This window comes from Lissotriton vulgaris, chromosome 2_1, assembly GCF_964263255.1.
Source record: "Lissotriton vulgaris chromosome 2_1, aLisVul1.2, whole genome shotgun sequence".
Taxonomy (NCBI): domain Eukaryota; kingdom Metazoa; phylum Chordata; class Amphibia; order Caudata; family Salamandridae; genus Lissotriton; species Lissotriton vulgaris.
In genome coordinates this window covers 647,586,998-647,601,234 of record NC_141687.1, presented here as the reverse complement: position 1 = coordinate 647,601,234, position 14,237 = coordinate 647,586,998, and the positions used below count along the sequence as shown (strand labels likewise).

The window sequence follows — 14,237 nt, the reverse complement described above, 5'->3', positions numbered from 1 at the left end:
TGAAAGAGACCTTGCACCACCTCTGAGTGAAGATGTCATTCATGATCCATCATGCACTGGCGGCTGAGTTCATCCGCCCTAGTGTTCAGCGAACCAGACAGGTGTTGAACCACCAGGGACATGCCCTGATGTTCCAGCCACATCCAAAGGCGAAGAGCCTCTTGACACAGCCCGCCCTATTTGTTGCAGCACCACATGGCGGTGGTGTTGTCTGCGAACAACTGCACTACTCTCCCTCTGTGGAGCCTGGACTCCTCCAGAGACCAGAGGCCTCTGATATCCGCCTCTCCCATGTCGCCACCCCATCCCAGGAAGTGACGCACCTGTCACCACTCTGAACTCTGGTTGGGGATGGGAGAGGGATCTGCTGTCGACCCAATCCCAGTTTTCTAGCCACTACTGCAATTGGTGTGCGGTGCCCTCTGAGATTTGGACGCAATCGGAAAGATTCACTTAATCCTGCGCCCACTGCAACTTCAGGTCCCACTACAGAGTTCCTGCATATGCCACCTGGCATGATCCACCAGCAGGATGCAGGAGGCCATGAGGCTCAGCAGCCTTAAGGTCATTCTCACCGAAACCCGGCATAGTGGGTGAAACATCAGTATCATAGCCTGAATATCCCGCACTCGCTGCTTGCGAGGATAAGCCCAAAACTGCGCTGTCCAGAGCTGCTCCAATGAAAAGGAGCCTCTGGAAGGGAATCAGGTGTGACTTCGGCATGTTGATAGTGAACCCCAGCAAGTGCAGGAGGTCCGCCGTAGTCTGGAGGTGGGAGAAAACAGCCTGGGGTGAGCCCGCCTTCAACAGCTTGTCGTCAAGATAGGGGAAGACTGGAACCCCTGATCTGTGCACATGAGCTGCGACTGCCGCCATCACTTTCGTGAACACCTGAGGGGCGCTGGTAAGTCCAAAGGGAAGCATATTAAACTAGAAATGCTCATGGACTACCGTGAACCGTAGATAACGCCTGTGGGCTGGCAGGTTGGGTATGTGAAAGTAAGTGTCTTGCAAGTCCAGCGCTACCATTCAGTCTCCAGGGTCGAGGGCAGACAGGACCTGAGCTAACATTAACATTTTGAACTTCTCCTTCCGGAGGAAGCAGTTGACGTCCCTGATATCCAAGATAGGATGCAGGCCTATGTCCTTTAGTACCAGGAAGCAGTGGGAGTGGCATGGAGGGGGGCGGGTAGTCTCGAAGGGCAGGGAGTAGCTCCTTTGGACTATCTGCAAAACCCGCATGTCCGACGTGATGTTGTGCCACTGGGGGGGTGATGGCGAATCCTGATGCCCACTGGCAACTGGAGGCTCTGGAAGGTCGGACTAGGAAGGTTTTGAGGCTGCTGCAGAGGAGGCTCTGGTGAACTGGCCTGCCCACTGGCCCCCAGACCCACTGCGCTGGGTCCCACATCCCCTGCCGCACAGAGGCTGGGTAGCTTGTGCCAGTCTGTGGCCCTGGGTGGGACGTGGTGGGCTACTCCATCAATAGCGATGAAAGGGCAAAAGATAGAGTGAACAGGGCGAGAGGTTGTAGCGAGGCCCAAGGACGTGGCCGGAGCTCAAGAGTCCTTGAAGCACTCGAGCGCATTGTACGCCTTGTCGCCAAACAGGCAACGGGCATGTCCTAAAGGGTCGATTTGACATCCCCAGAGAAGCCAGTGGACCTCAGCCAGGCATAGTGTCTCAAGGCTACTGACATAGAAATCGTTCTACCCAACGAGTGGGCGGTATCCAGCCCACACCGAATGGCAAACTTTGCGGCGTCTCTTCCCTCTGCAACCGCACGGGAGAGTACGTGCCGGGCCTCCTGCGGGCACTGTGGCAGCACATGCGCATCCGTATCCCACACAGAGTGGGTGTAACGGCCCAAGAGACGTGGTGTTCACCGACCGCAGTCCTAAGCTGGCGGAAGAAAACATCTTCTTCCCAAGATAGCCCAGCTTCTTGGATTGCCTTTCTGGGGGAGCAATAGGGAACGCACCTTTGGATGTTGAGGCTTGTGTTGTGTATCGATTTAGATTCCGTATGACTTTCCCGATTCATGCCCTTATATAGGTATAATTCACATTGCCCTTATATAGGCATAGAAATCCAGTCCTTATTTAGGCATAGTCCATGCTACCCAAATACAGGCATGACTACTTCCATCAGTTGATCTACGTCACAGCGAGTTCTTGGAAAACCAGACTCTTAAGCTTTAGGGACTTCCCCTTGCCTGGATATTGATTTCTCCAAGAACGCCTTTATTATGCATGAACATCTATTCCTTAGGGGTTCATTCATGATGCTCATATGCTCGACTTTTACGTTAATACTGGAATTCCTAAACGCCTTCAAGGTATAAATATTTCTTCACTTGCTATGGCAAAGCACGGTGTGGTTCGGTGCAGTTCGACTTCCTACTTGCATTACGCAGCTCGCCAGAGCAAGTACAGAAGGAAGCCAACTCTCCAGCTGACGCACTGACTAGACGCTGTCATTCTCCTGCCGAGAATCGAGCTCCAGTGTTTCTGACTCCCCTTACAGGGTGTTGGGAAATCGAGTTCCGGGAAAGAGATACCAACCTCTCTCATTCTAAGGTATGGAGCTGATTAGAACCCAGAGAAATCTTTGGCAATTCTTGGTGAAACTAAACTAAACTTATGCTAAAACAGTACTTACTTCTTCCCTTGTGGGAAGGATTATTTAGAAGCACCAGTTGAGTTTTTTAGCCTGTGTTATTTATGTATTTTTATATAGGTCATAGCAACAGATCATGCTATTTCAGTATTATTTTATATTACTGTTTACACTGTACGCATTATACTTCGCATTCTGTGTTACGATTGTAGCAGTTAATATCTCTTGCATGAGAAAGAAGGCGGTTCAATAAATCCTTTTTATTGAAACGCCCGTCTATCTATTTCTGTGCATCTCTGTAGAAACGAAGCATGCACAATTGACTGAGTGAAATAGTTATCTATTGTTTCCACAACTCTAAAGATAATGTTCAGACTCTAAGAGAAGCAAAGTTGTCATGTTTGTGTGGTTGTCAGAGACTAATCTCTTCTTGTTTATTCAAGAAGTTTCTAGTGACCTCTGAGCTAGCTGGCACACACACACAATTAAGTTTAATATACTCGATAGAGACATACTGACCTCAGTCCTATGTCAAATCTATAGTATATATTATTCCAATGCGCAGAGCCTATCAGGGATATAGGAACTACACTACACTTGGACCACCAAGCTCCCTGGGGTAGGGTGTTGGGAGAGGAAAGTGTGTTGCCCGGGCAGTGGCATCGGACAATCATCCCATTCACAGGAGCCCCTGTGTTGGGCTTGGACCAAGTGCCCAGAAGGATGTCTGTGAGGGCCTCACTGAACGGCAGCAGGGGCTCAGAAGATGCTGCTGCCAGCTGAAGCACCTAAGTCAGGAGGTTAGTCCTGACTGCCACTGTGGGAAGTTCAAGGCCCAAGGCCTCAGCCGCCCTACACAACACCACAGCATAGGAGGCTCCCTCTTCCATGGCCACGGTAGGGGGAGAAAGCATTCCAAGGTCTGGGAAGGTATCCAGGCCACTGGCCTCACCCAGCTCCTCTCTCCAGTCTGGCTCTACGAGCTGGTCTGATAGAGGGTCAACAGACCCCTCCCAGTCTTCCTCACCCTCCTCTGGCTGCCACTCAGGGCGATAAGGAATGCCAGGGTAGAACAGTGGTAAAAAAAAGTACTGGTTGGCGCCAGTACCGGTGTCTACCGGTCCAGCTTCATGTCCAAGTCAAGGGGGAGGCTGGGGTCGACGCCGGCCGGGGACACAACCGGCTTCGAAGGTGGCGGGGGCATCGTCAGAGGAATCAATGCCGGGGGTTTCTGTTGTGAGGTCGACCAGCGCCGAACCGGATCCATGCCTGGATCCCTGGGGGCAGGGGCCGTCCCCATCGAAGGCCTAGAGACCTCAGCCAAGTCTGAAGGGCCGGAAGGCGCGCCGGCAGAGTCAGGCTGCTGAAAGATGGAGTGGAAGACTTCGTAAAATGCATGAAGCTGGGCAAGGGACGCTCCGGCTCCTGGGAAGGGAGGTAAGCTTGGAGCCGTCCCAGTAGGCTCCTCTAGCGGAGCCGAAGGACGACGACCTTCCACTTCCCACATTGTGTCAGCTGATGGACGGGGAGAAGGCAAAGAGCGACAGTGCTTCTACGCCTTTTTCTTGTGCTTCAACTTAGTAGGAATGATATGGTGACTCCGCAACTGGTCCCGCAACTTCCCTCCTGACCTGGGCCTTGAGCAGCCCGGAGCTGACTGCCGGGCCTTCAGAAGTTTTTGGGACTGCTCCCGCAAAGACTTTGGGTCGTGTTCGCGCTCCAGGCACCAGAGGCACACTAGGTACGGGTCCGTGACCAACATCAACTTGTGAGTCACAAGTTTTAAAGCCAGTTGATGATGGGAAATCCCTACGTGCGCCAGGTGTCGAACGACTCGAAAAAGATGTCGAGAAAAGTGTTAGTTAAAAATTGACTAAGGGTACAACTCTCTCAAGATCTGCGATGGCTGGCATGGAAAAAGAAAGAAGTGATGTCAGCGCACAGGGGTGGTGTTTAAGTAGATATTGTGATTTCATCCCAGCGATCACGACGCCGACGACGAAATGAGTAGACCGATGCCACCTACCAATGCACGGGGGTACTGCTGAGTAAAAATTCTTCATATCCAGTCTGACGCCTGGGGGTAATTCTAAGGTAAGGAATCTATAACTAATAGTCTCTTTCAGATTTCTGTGCTTTAAGAGGGAATAGAGCAGAGGCTGGCCTGCACTTGTCCCAGCAGTCCTTTTCTGATCTGCATGTTATTTTGTTGGGAGGTTTTCCAGCTGGTAAAATCAGATAGGATCACCGGTGCCATTGTAATCAGACAGAGCAGTATCCCACATTGGCCTATGAGTCCAGAATTGTGACAGCTATCATCAGGATATCGTAAGGATTTTAGGGGCCCGGTCCAAATATAATTTGGGGCCCCCTGCTTGAAACCACTCCATATTTATTACCCATTTTCAGCTCATTCACGCTCTCAGAAACTATGGTCTAATCATTGACCGCCATCTTCGATGGCCCCCAAACTTTAATGGTACCCCAGTCCTTCAGGGGGCCTCCATTCAGTGCAAAGCTTTTGAATATTTATGAGATATTGGAGACCAGGGAAGGGGTTTTTAAATATTTTGATAATGTTTGTGTTATGCATGCCACTATCTGGGACTGAATTGAAAGCTTAATGATGGGGCCCCTAGAAAGGTGGGGGCCCTGGGCCAGAGACCCCTATGCCTATGCCCTAAAATGTCAGAGGCAATACAATCCCCCCGTCCCCACCACCACCTGCACCAGCACAGTTGACCGACCTGTGTGAATCATTAGACCTTCCTTAGGGTGCAGCAGCCTTCAAGTAATCCCAGGCCATAACAGCAGCTTCATTTTAACCACCCAGGAACCCACGGAGGCTGTCTGCTGAGTGGAAACAAAGTGAGTCATATGGGAAGTCATACTTGCCGTTTTCTAGAAGGACCTTTCCCTGAGAACCGTGAAGATTGAAGGTTGGAGAGACACCCCATTCATAGATACTCCAGGAACCAGGATACCTACACCAGGGAAGCTGGGTGCATAGGTGCGTAGTGACGTCAGGAACCACTGTAGACAACAATGGAGGACTTCAGTAGAGATGCTGCTGGTGAAGAAGGTGAAAAAGTCCACTGGAACCAAAGGTTGGGTTCTTGAAGAGGAATACCTGCAAGCAGAGGGGACAGAGTTTATGCCCCTCTGAAGTGAGCAGGAGGCCCGGGAGACCAGTGACTTCCGTAGATGGAAGATGCAGGAAAGTTGACAGCGACCTTGTCGCTGCAGCTGTGAGGACCAGGCAACACTGTGGAGCCGTTCACAAGCTGTCCCATGTCGGAAGTCGAGAACCAGGAGGTCGGTGACTGGAGGGAGCACCAACAAGCTTTGGCGGCAGCAACAAATGTAGTAAACTAAGAAGGTGCAGTGTCGGGACAAGCAAGGTCTAAGGTGCTCAACAAGTGCAGGGGAGTCAGAGCAGGCCCGAGCAAGCAGGGGAGCCAAGGGAAGCCAAAGAAGACCCTCAAGAGGACCCACAGGTCGATAGCACAGTAGTTGCAGGAGGACCTCCAGCAGCTCACCAAAGTTGCAGGCCTTCATTGCAGAGGGTGTGGTGAGAATGAAGACTTTAATAGGAAGAGATGATGAAAGCTGGAGCTTCTTGTAGCTCGAAGATCTTTGGAAGACAGTCAACAAGCCTTGGCAACGGCAAGTCGATGTGGTGCAAAGGGGTTCTGTTCCAGCATTTCCAAAGAGGAATACTGGCCTCAAGCTTGCTGAGACTACAGTACAGGCCTTGAGGGAATTGCAGAACACACCAACTTTCAGAGTCCGTGGGACCTCAAGAGCAGCAGATTGGTCAGCCTCGTTTCAGTGCCAGCAGATGTAGGGGAGATGTAGGGGAGTGACTCCTTCACTCCCTGGGAGATTACTTCGGGAGCCTTTGATGCCCACAGGCCTGAAGAAGAACTTGGATGAATACAGGCAGTATAACGAGACCAGGAGCAGCAGAAGTCTTCCATGATGCAGTCTTGGTTCCAGGCGAAGTCAACGAAGTTCAAAGTGCCCAGATGGTAGAATTAGAAGTGGTTTCGGATCTGAATCTTGTCCCACAACGAATCTGAAAAGCCACCCACAGGTAAGCCCTTAAGTACCCTAGGGAGAGGATTAGGACTATTCAGGTATCCCTCCCAGAGTAGGTGCAGGACAGAGGGGAGGATACTCCCATGTCATTTGTCCAGTTCCTACTGGTTTCAAACTGGAGTATGAAAGGAGGGCACCAAATGTGCCCTTCAAAGCAGTCTGGTGGGGCTATCAAGCATCTCCACCCCATCGCAATACACTAAGTCCTGTCTGGGAAGTGGTCACACCTGGCGGTGACAGGAAACCTATTGTCCTACCTTTCCCTGCTCGAGCTCAGCTTAGCAGCAGGAGGGCAGACTAGTGTCTGTGGTCGGCAGCAGCACTAGTTTGCTGTTAGACCCTGAAATGCTAGTACAGGGAATAAAGGGTTGCTCCCTAGGGGAGCCCCCAGTACATGGGATCCAACATGCAACACTGGAATCTGTTTTAGGGTAGGATACTACCATGTTTTGATCCCAAATATGACCGGTATCGGTGCAGCCACTATATTGTTAAACATCTCCCAATTGAATTGATGTCCACTATATGTATTAAACGGCTGCCCACACTTACAAAGTCTGGGTTTGTAGGGGGTGTCCTGCTCATGCAGGACACTCCTACAATTATAACCTAGGACCCTGCCTTCAGGATTGAGAGGCCTGCCTTAAGGGGACAAATGTTTAAGTGCAGTGACCTCTGATATGTAAGGAGATTTATATTTGTGGTGAGTTATGCTAGCACTAGCTCACACAGGCTGCAATGGCAGGCCTGCATTCACAATTTGAGTGGTCTCTCATGGGTGGCATAATAATTGCAACAGCCCATGGAAGACCTCTGGTGTACGTATTCCCAGGGTACCTTAGTACCATATACTAAGGACTAAGAATGGTACACCAGTAGCCAATTAGGTAGGTACCAAAGTACTTACTGTAGTCAAATTTAGAGAGACGGCACAGTGATTGGGGTCCTGATTAGCAGGATCCCAGTAAGATTAGTCAGAAAACAGCATAATACCAGCAAAAAGTGGGGGTAACAATGAAAGCAGATCCTTCTTTTGCTCCCACTGTAATCACCTACCACTGACTACAAAAAGCTATGAAGCTATTATTGTTTTTAATAATAATGGTGTTTATAAAGGGCCTACCCATCTTTGGAAGTGTTAGACCTGGCATCTTTGGAGTGGTTTCCCCTGTCTTTTTGCCTCTGCCTCCTGTATTTTTGACGCTGTGCTGGATTTCGTTTTTGCTGGTTTAGATGCTTTGGGCACTTTGCCACTGCTGATCAGTTTCAAAGTGTAAGTGCTCCCTGTGTAAATTGTTATTGCAATTGGTTATCCATGATTGACATATTTGAATCAGCAAGAAGTCCCTAGTAAAGTGCACTGAGTGTACCAGGGCTGGTGATACAAATGCTACTAGTGGGCCTGCAGCACTGATTGTGCCACTCACATGAGTAGCCCTAAAATGATGTCTCAGGCCTGCCACCGCAGTGCCTGTGTGCAGTCTGTGAACTGCTGTGTCCTCCTGGTCAGTGTCCCCACTGACCAGGCCTAACCCTTCTCTTTCTGTACACATTGGTCACCCCTATGGAAGGCCCAAGGTACGCCCTTGGGCAGGGTGCATTGTATGTGAAAGGTAGAGCATGTACTAGTGCAGGTGACATACTCTGGTAGTGAATTACAGCCATTTACGGTTTTCACTATTGTAAGGCTATCTTGCCCATAGGCTATCATGGCGAATGCTGGCTACAGTGGTTAACTGCATATCTTCCCATAGGAGCAAGATAGGACATAAAAGACTGGTATCCCCGAACTCAGAATTTAATAACACATCTTTTAGGAAAGGTGTTTTTTACATCCTGTGTTTGAGAACAGCACATTTAGAAAGTGGCTGTTCTCTTGTCTGACCTTTCTTTGTGCCTTGGCCTGTTTGTGAATTGACTGTCTGGTTTGTGAGTGACAGGGGCTGGGTGGCTCCCAGAGGCTGAGTGGGCCATCCCTGGGCTGAATAGCTCAATCTCCATCTAGAGTGGTGGAAGGGGGTAGAACTTGGGCCTGAATAGGGCTGTGCCTGTCTTCCACAATGCTGGCTCCACCTTCTGCTGGGCGGCTGACGACCCTGCCCCTCTCTCTGAAAGGAAAGGAGAAGCCAGGAAAACAAAGTGCTCAAGGAACACCCAGAACTGGTTCAGACCGGGCTCAGAGCCCCCCTGCACAAAGGGAACAAAGACTTTTAGGGGTATAAGTACAGGACCCCAGACAACAGGAAATTAGATCAAGAAGGAACCTCTACCAAGGAGAAAGCTGGAAGACAGAAGAAGGAAGACTGTCCTTCTGTAGCTTTTCTGGACTGACCTGCAGTTGCTTTGCTGCCAAGGAGAGGGAAAGGACTTTGCTTTGTGCTGTGTCCTCTTACTTGAAGGAATCTCCAAGGGCCTGAAGAAGAGCTGGCTACCTGTTAAGAAGGCCCAGGAACAAAAGGACTTCACCCCCATCTTCCCTGAACTCTTCTGAGAGAGTTCTGTCCTTCCCAGAGTGCTTGGGCCAGTTGTGGTGCCTCTAGAAGTTGTACCTGTGATGGGAAGCTGGAAACCAAGATTTTAAGAACTTTCTGCAAAGTTTAACGCATTGCTCGCTTGCGGAGCGCATCCCCGTCAGTGCGAGGAAATTCCCTCCGCCGCGCCTGTTGCTGCTGCCAGACTCATCGCATCCTTCGCTTGCGTGATGCACAAGTCCGGTGCTGGAAGATTCCCGTCGCAGAGCCTGTCGTCACTGGGTGAGATCGTCACACCGCTTGCTTGCGGACCGCATCACGTCGCTGCGAGAGTCGTCGCAGAGCCATCGCATCAAGGGGCCACAAGAGGAGAAGATCGCAGCTGAGCCGCGCATCATCGCCGCACAGAGATCATCGCCGCCCCGAGGATCGTGGCATCATACCTTTTGCGAGCCGCTTCCACCAAAACCTTTGCACCGGAATCCACGCAAGGTATGGCATCCCTCCCCATACAGACCGGAGTGACCGCAACACGCCAGCTACATCCAGCGGGGTTGTCGTATCACCTCTCCAGGGTCTCAGGAGTGATGTATCACTTGCTTTTCACCGCTACAGCTTTCACTTGGAACTTTTCTTGCATCTAAAGGTACTGTTGGCTAAAAGGTTTCGCAACTGGGGATTATTTTAACGCAACCTTAAGAACACTTTTGAAACCATATTTTTGAACTGTGTATGTTGGATTTTTGTCGTTTTGGTCTTGTGTAGTTTAGATTAAAATACCTTTATTTTTCTCAACTGTTGTGGATTCAGTTTGTTGTGTTTTCACTGTTACTGTGAGTGTTGGTACAAATACTTAGCACATTGCCTTTGATAAGCCTGACTGCTCGTGCCAAGCTACCAAGGGTGACCAGGGGTTATCTAAAGAGTGTTTCCTCCTTACCCTTACTAGAAGCAAGGGTCCCTATTGGAACAGTGGTACGTACCTCTGCCAACTAGACACCCCCAGTTCTAACAGGAAGCATAATGTTGAAGGGTCCCTGCTGCTACTAAAATAGTATGTAGTTCTCTGTAAGAATCATATTTGCAAATAGCAAACACATCTAGCATTGCAGATAAGTAATGTTTCACAATAACTGACTTTACCACACCCTGAGAGTAAAGTTAAACATTTTGCAGATGCAATGTCATCTTGTTCGAACTGAAGTTTTGGAAACTTTGATTGCAGCATATGCAAACATCACCTTGTATTCTTATTTATACTTTAGGTTATTCTTAGCAATGAAGATTTGAGTATACTGCTTAAAATTATTTTTGAAAATATTGGGGAAGCAGAGAAAGGCCCAAGCACAGGAAAACCATTGATAAAAAAGGAAGGTAAGGAGGTTTAACTAAGAGTCTGTGCCTAATTAATCATGGGATGTCCTTTTCAGATGAATTTCTTGAGTACATGGAGTTCTATCTATTTTAACCTAATTTCATTTGCTGTAAGAAAAAAACTGTTATTCTTTTTTCCTGAATTATAAGATGCACAAGAGTTATATGGTTAAAATTGATATGCCAGCTTTGTACATTTCTTAACTCAACAATTTAATGTCTGAATGATCAGTTTCTTCATGGATAGCATAGATATGTGAGTACATGCTCCATTGAAAATAGTTACTGTCGGTTTCTTGCGGAGGTTTTTCTAGAAATTTTTAGGGCATCATAAATTTGTAAATTCTGGTCATTGTCAATATTAAATGCATAAGCTGCATCTTGGTCACCATCATATACATCAGGAATATTGATCAAGAGAGTGTACTGAGAGACTGGTTAGTGTTTGCAAATACTGTGACTCAGGGCATGGTAACCATAACCTAAATGATGTATCTGATAGAGACATCTAAGTGCAGATTCCTTACTTTAGAATCCTCTCCCAGCAGCAAGACTGGATCCAGAATTTTTTTCTTTATAGTATGTCCACGTGTCTGCAGAGGGCGTCTCGTAAATCCATATCGATGTCGCCCAACGGATATGATGTCGATGGAGTCCATATAATCCCCTTCCGACACGCTGACATCAGTTCTTGCTTTTCCGTGTTTGCAACATGGATCCGAAGCAGTTAGGAGGCTCTTTTTTAGGCCTATCTCGATGTTTTGTTGAGAGAACAGTGTGCTTTTTTTTTGCGATGTTGTCGGGGTTTAAGTCCTGTGGATCTTGTGACAGACAGAAGTTGTTTCACAGATACGCATACTGTCTATGAAGCAAAACCAGATTGAATAGGGAAATTATAGCACATAGAGAAACAATACACACTTTTGTTCAATTGTAAGATCAAATCAATGCCGTGCTCAAGAGGAGGGATGTCAACCCACATTCCGGATTAAATATAAGTGAAACAGTAACTCGGAGCACACGCAAAATTGAGTGCAAAGAAATTAATCCGAAAGTCTTCAGTGTGTCAATCTTTTCTTTAATCAATTGTTTTCTTACACCAGCCAACACGTTTTTCGTCTTTGGGTAAGTCACCCACAACTTCCTTAGGGCTTTGCCTTACAATTAAAGTAAAATCTGTATAATGTACGTCTCAATACACGAATGTCACTGTGTGGTGGTATCGAGGAGCAGACTAGCCCCTCTCGAGTACGAGTTGGCGGCGTCCTAAATCTACTGCAGTGTGTGAAACAGCGTTTTTACCCAATACCAAACTTGACTTTGATTGGAAGACAGAGCCCTGATGAAGTCACGGGTGACTGCACACAAAGACAAAACATGTGTTGCCTGGTGTAAGAAGACAATTGATTAAAGTAAAGATTCACACACTGAAGACTTTTGGATGAATTTCTTTGGACTCTTTCTGTTTCACTTACGCATTCTGTCTGCTTCTGGTGGCTTGGAGAACACCATGACTCGGAGGAGTGCAGTTCCTGTCCATGTCATCAGCCGAGGATGTTGAGAGAGTATCAGATGAAACTTCTGGTGGAGTGTTTATTTGAGAAATGGGTTGTCGTCAGTCCTCGCCAAAGTCTAGAGACCAGTCAAGGAGCCGTTCGGGTGAGAAGTCGCTTCTGTAAACATTGAGGAAGGCTCCGAAGCCCAAACAGTATGTATGTCCGTCCCGACGCCATCTCTCAACCTTTGGTTGTGGAGCATTAACAGGATTCCATTCCCACACCTCTGTAAAGATCCTGGAGCCAGTGGCAACTCTCGCACAAATGCCAGAATAACTTTTTCCTAGCATTAGGTCTTTGGGGCTCAGTCTTCCTCTGGTGTGTTTTCTGGCCGCAAGGAGACAGAATGCCCCGGTTACTTACCGGTAATCTTCATTACTCCGAGTATAGTCTTCCTCGCCACATGACTTACATAGTGAGCTTCAGCTCCACACCAGAACCATCCAAAGCAAAAAGTTAGCCTCCCATGCCTCCCATCCCTTCCCAAGATGGCCGACCCATTACCACCTGACCTCTATAAGAGGTGAGCCGGCCCAACCATCAGCCTGAAACCACCAAGCATAAACATGAAGCCGATAGCCAGACAGGGAGGAGGGATGGGAACTCATGTGGCGAGGAAGACTATACTCGGAGTAATGAAGATTACCGGTAAGTAACCGGGGCATTACCTCCTCGTTAGTCTTCCTCGCCACATGACCTACATAGTGAGCACATACCAAAGCCAAGCGGCATCATGGAAAACTCACAAGAAACCAACAGACCAGAAGGGGATGTCCACGAAAGAGGGCAAACCCAACAGACCAAGACGAGTGGAAGAACCATCCAGGAGAGAGGCAACCACGAGTAGGAGAACCAACCCGGGACCGAAGACACCGGGAAGGCCGTAAAACAAACCGGACCCCAGAGACACCAAGTGCCGCCAGGAAAACCGCCCCAACCGAAGGAAGGCAGAGATAGGCACGGGACCAAACCGCACGGAGCCAAAAGGGCAACAGCAACCAGGGCCAGAACAGAAAAGAGCAGGCCTGACCAACACTCCAGGGCAGCCCAACAGGCAGCACAAAGCGAGAAGAGAGCAAAAGCCCAAAGAGAGGAACCGAACGAACAGAGGGCATCCCCACCACAGCGACCCAACAAAAAAGAAATCACTAGCAGAGGAGACAACCAGTCCGTCCAACACAGCAAAACCGCAAGGGCGAACACAACCCGCGAGAGAGCCGAACCAGAAAAACTGGGAAGTGGCACCAGAGCCATCCAACAGACAGGCAAGAGCCGGAAAAATGGAAAAGGGTGCCGAAAAGAAAGAGAAGGGGGACAAACCCCCGCCACACAAAGGACCCCCGGAAGGGACCGCGACTCCAAGGAGAGAACCCAGACAGGCACCAGGGAAAACGAACCCAGGAAAGGAGCCGGAAACGACACCGAAGAGACCCGGAGGAGAACCCACCGGGCTAAGGCAAAAAACTGAAAACCCACAGGCCAGAAGGGAGAAGAAGAGGCAGAAAGTAGACAACCGGCCCGACACGGAAACACCCAGCACAGGGACCAAGCAAACCGGCCTAGGAAGAAACACAAGAAGGGAGCGAGCCGCCGAAGAGAGCACCCAGGCGGCCAAACAGACAGCCAGCCTACAACCAGGCCCAGCCCAGCGAGACAAAGAAGAACCGACAGGCATAGGAGGGTGGCAGCAACACACCAAAGACGTGAAGAACAGAAGGGCAGGGCGAAGATGAGTCCGAGCCATGACAAGATAGACAGGACCCGGGACCCCAAAACCAGGGGAAAGAAACGAGGACACACCCACACCGAAAGCGCAGGGCCCCGCCAGGAAATCCCACAGCACCGCCAGAAACAAAAACAGCCAACAGGCAAAGGGACCCCAGGAAGCGCAAAGCCGGGAGCCCGGACAAGAAGGCTGAAGAGCCAAAACCGGAGACCCAAAAGAAGCAGACAGGACCAGACGGACCCAGGAGACTCCCGAACCAGGCACAAAAGAGGCCCGACCCATAAACCACCGAAGGAGAGCCGATGAGAACATGAGCACACAGGGCCAGAAAGGCCGCAGCCAAAAATGACCCAGGCAAGGACAGTACCAATGCGCCGAAAGACAAAAGGG

General features: G+C 49.4%; 1 protein-coding gene across 1 annotated transcript in view; it reads left to right on the top strand.

Annotated features, from left to right (window-relative positions):
- Positions 1 to 14,237, top strand: part of VPS13C (vacuolar protein sorting 13 homolog C) — a 2,437,235-nt gene that overhangs the window by 924,326 nt on the left and 1,498,672 nt on the right. The window contains exon 37 of the mRNA XM_086955811.1: positions 10,457 to 10,565. Coding sequence (XP_086811937.1) covers positions 10,457 to 10,565 — 109 coding nt within the window. The remainder of the gene's footprint in view (positions 1 to 10,456; positions 10,566 to 14,237) is intronic.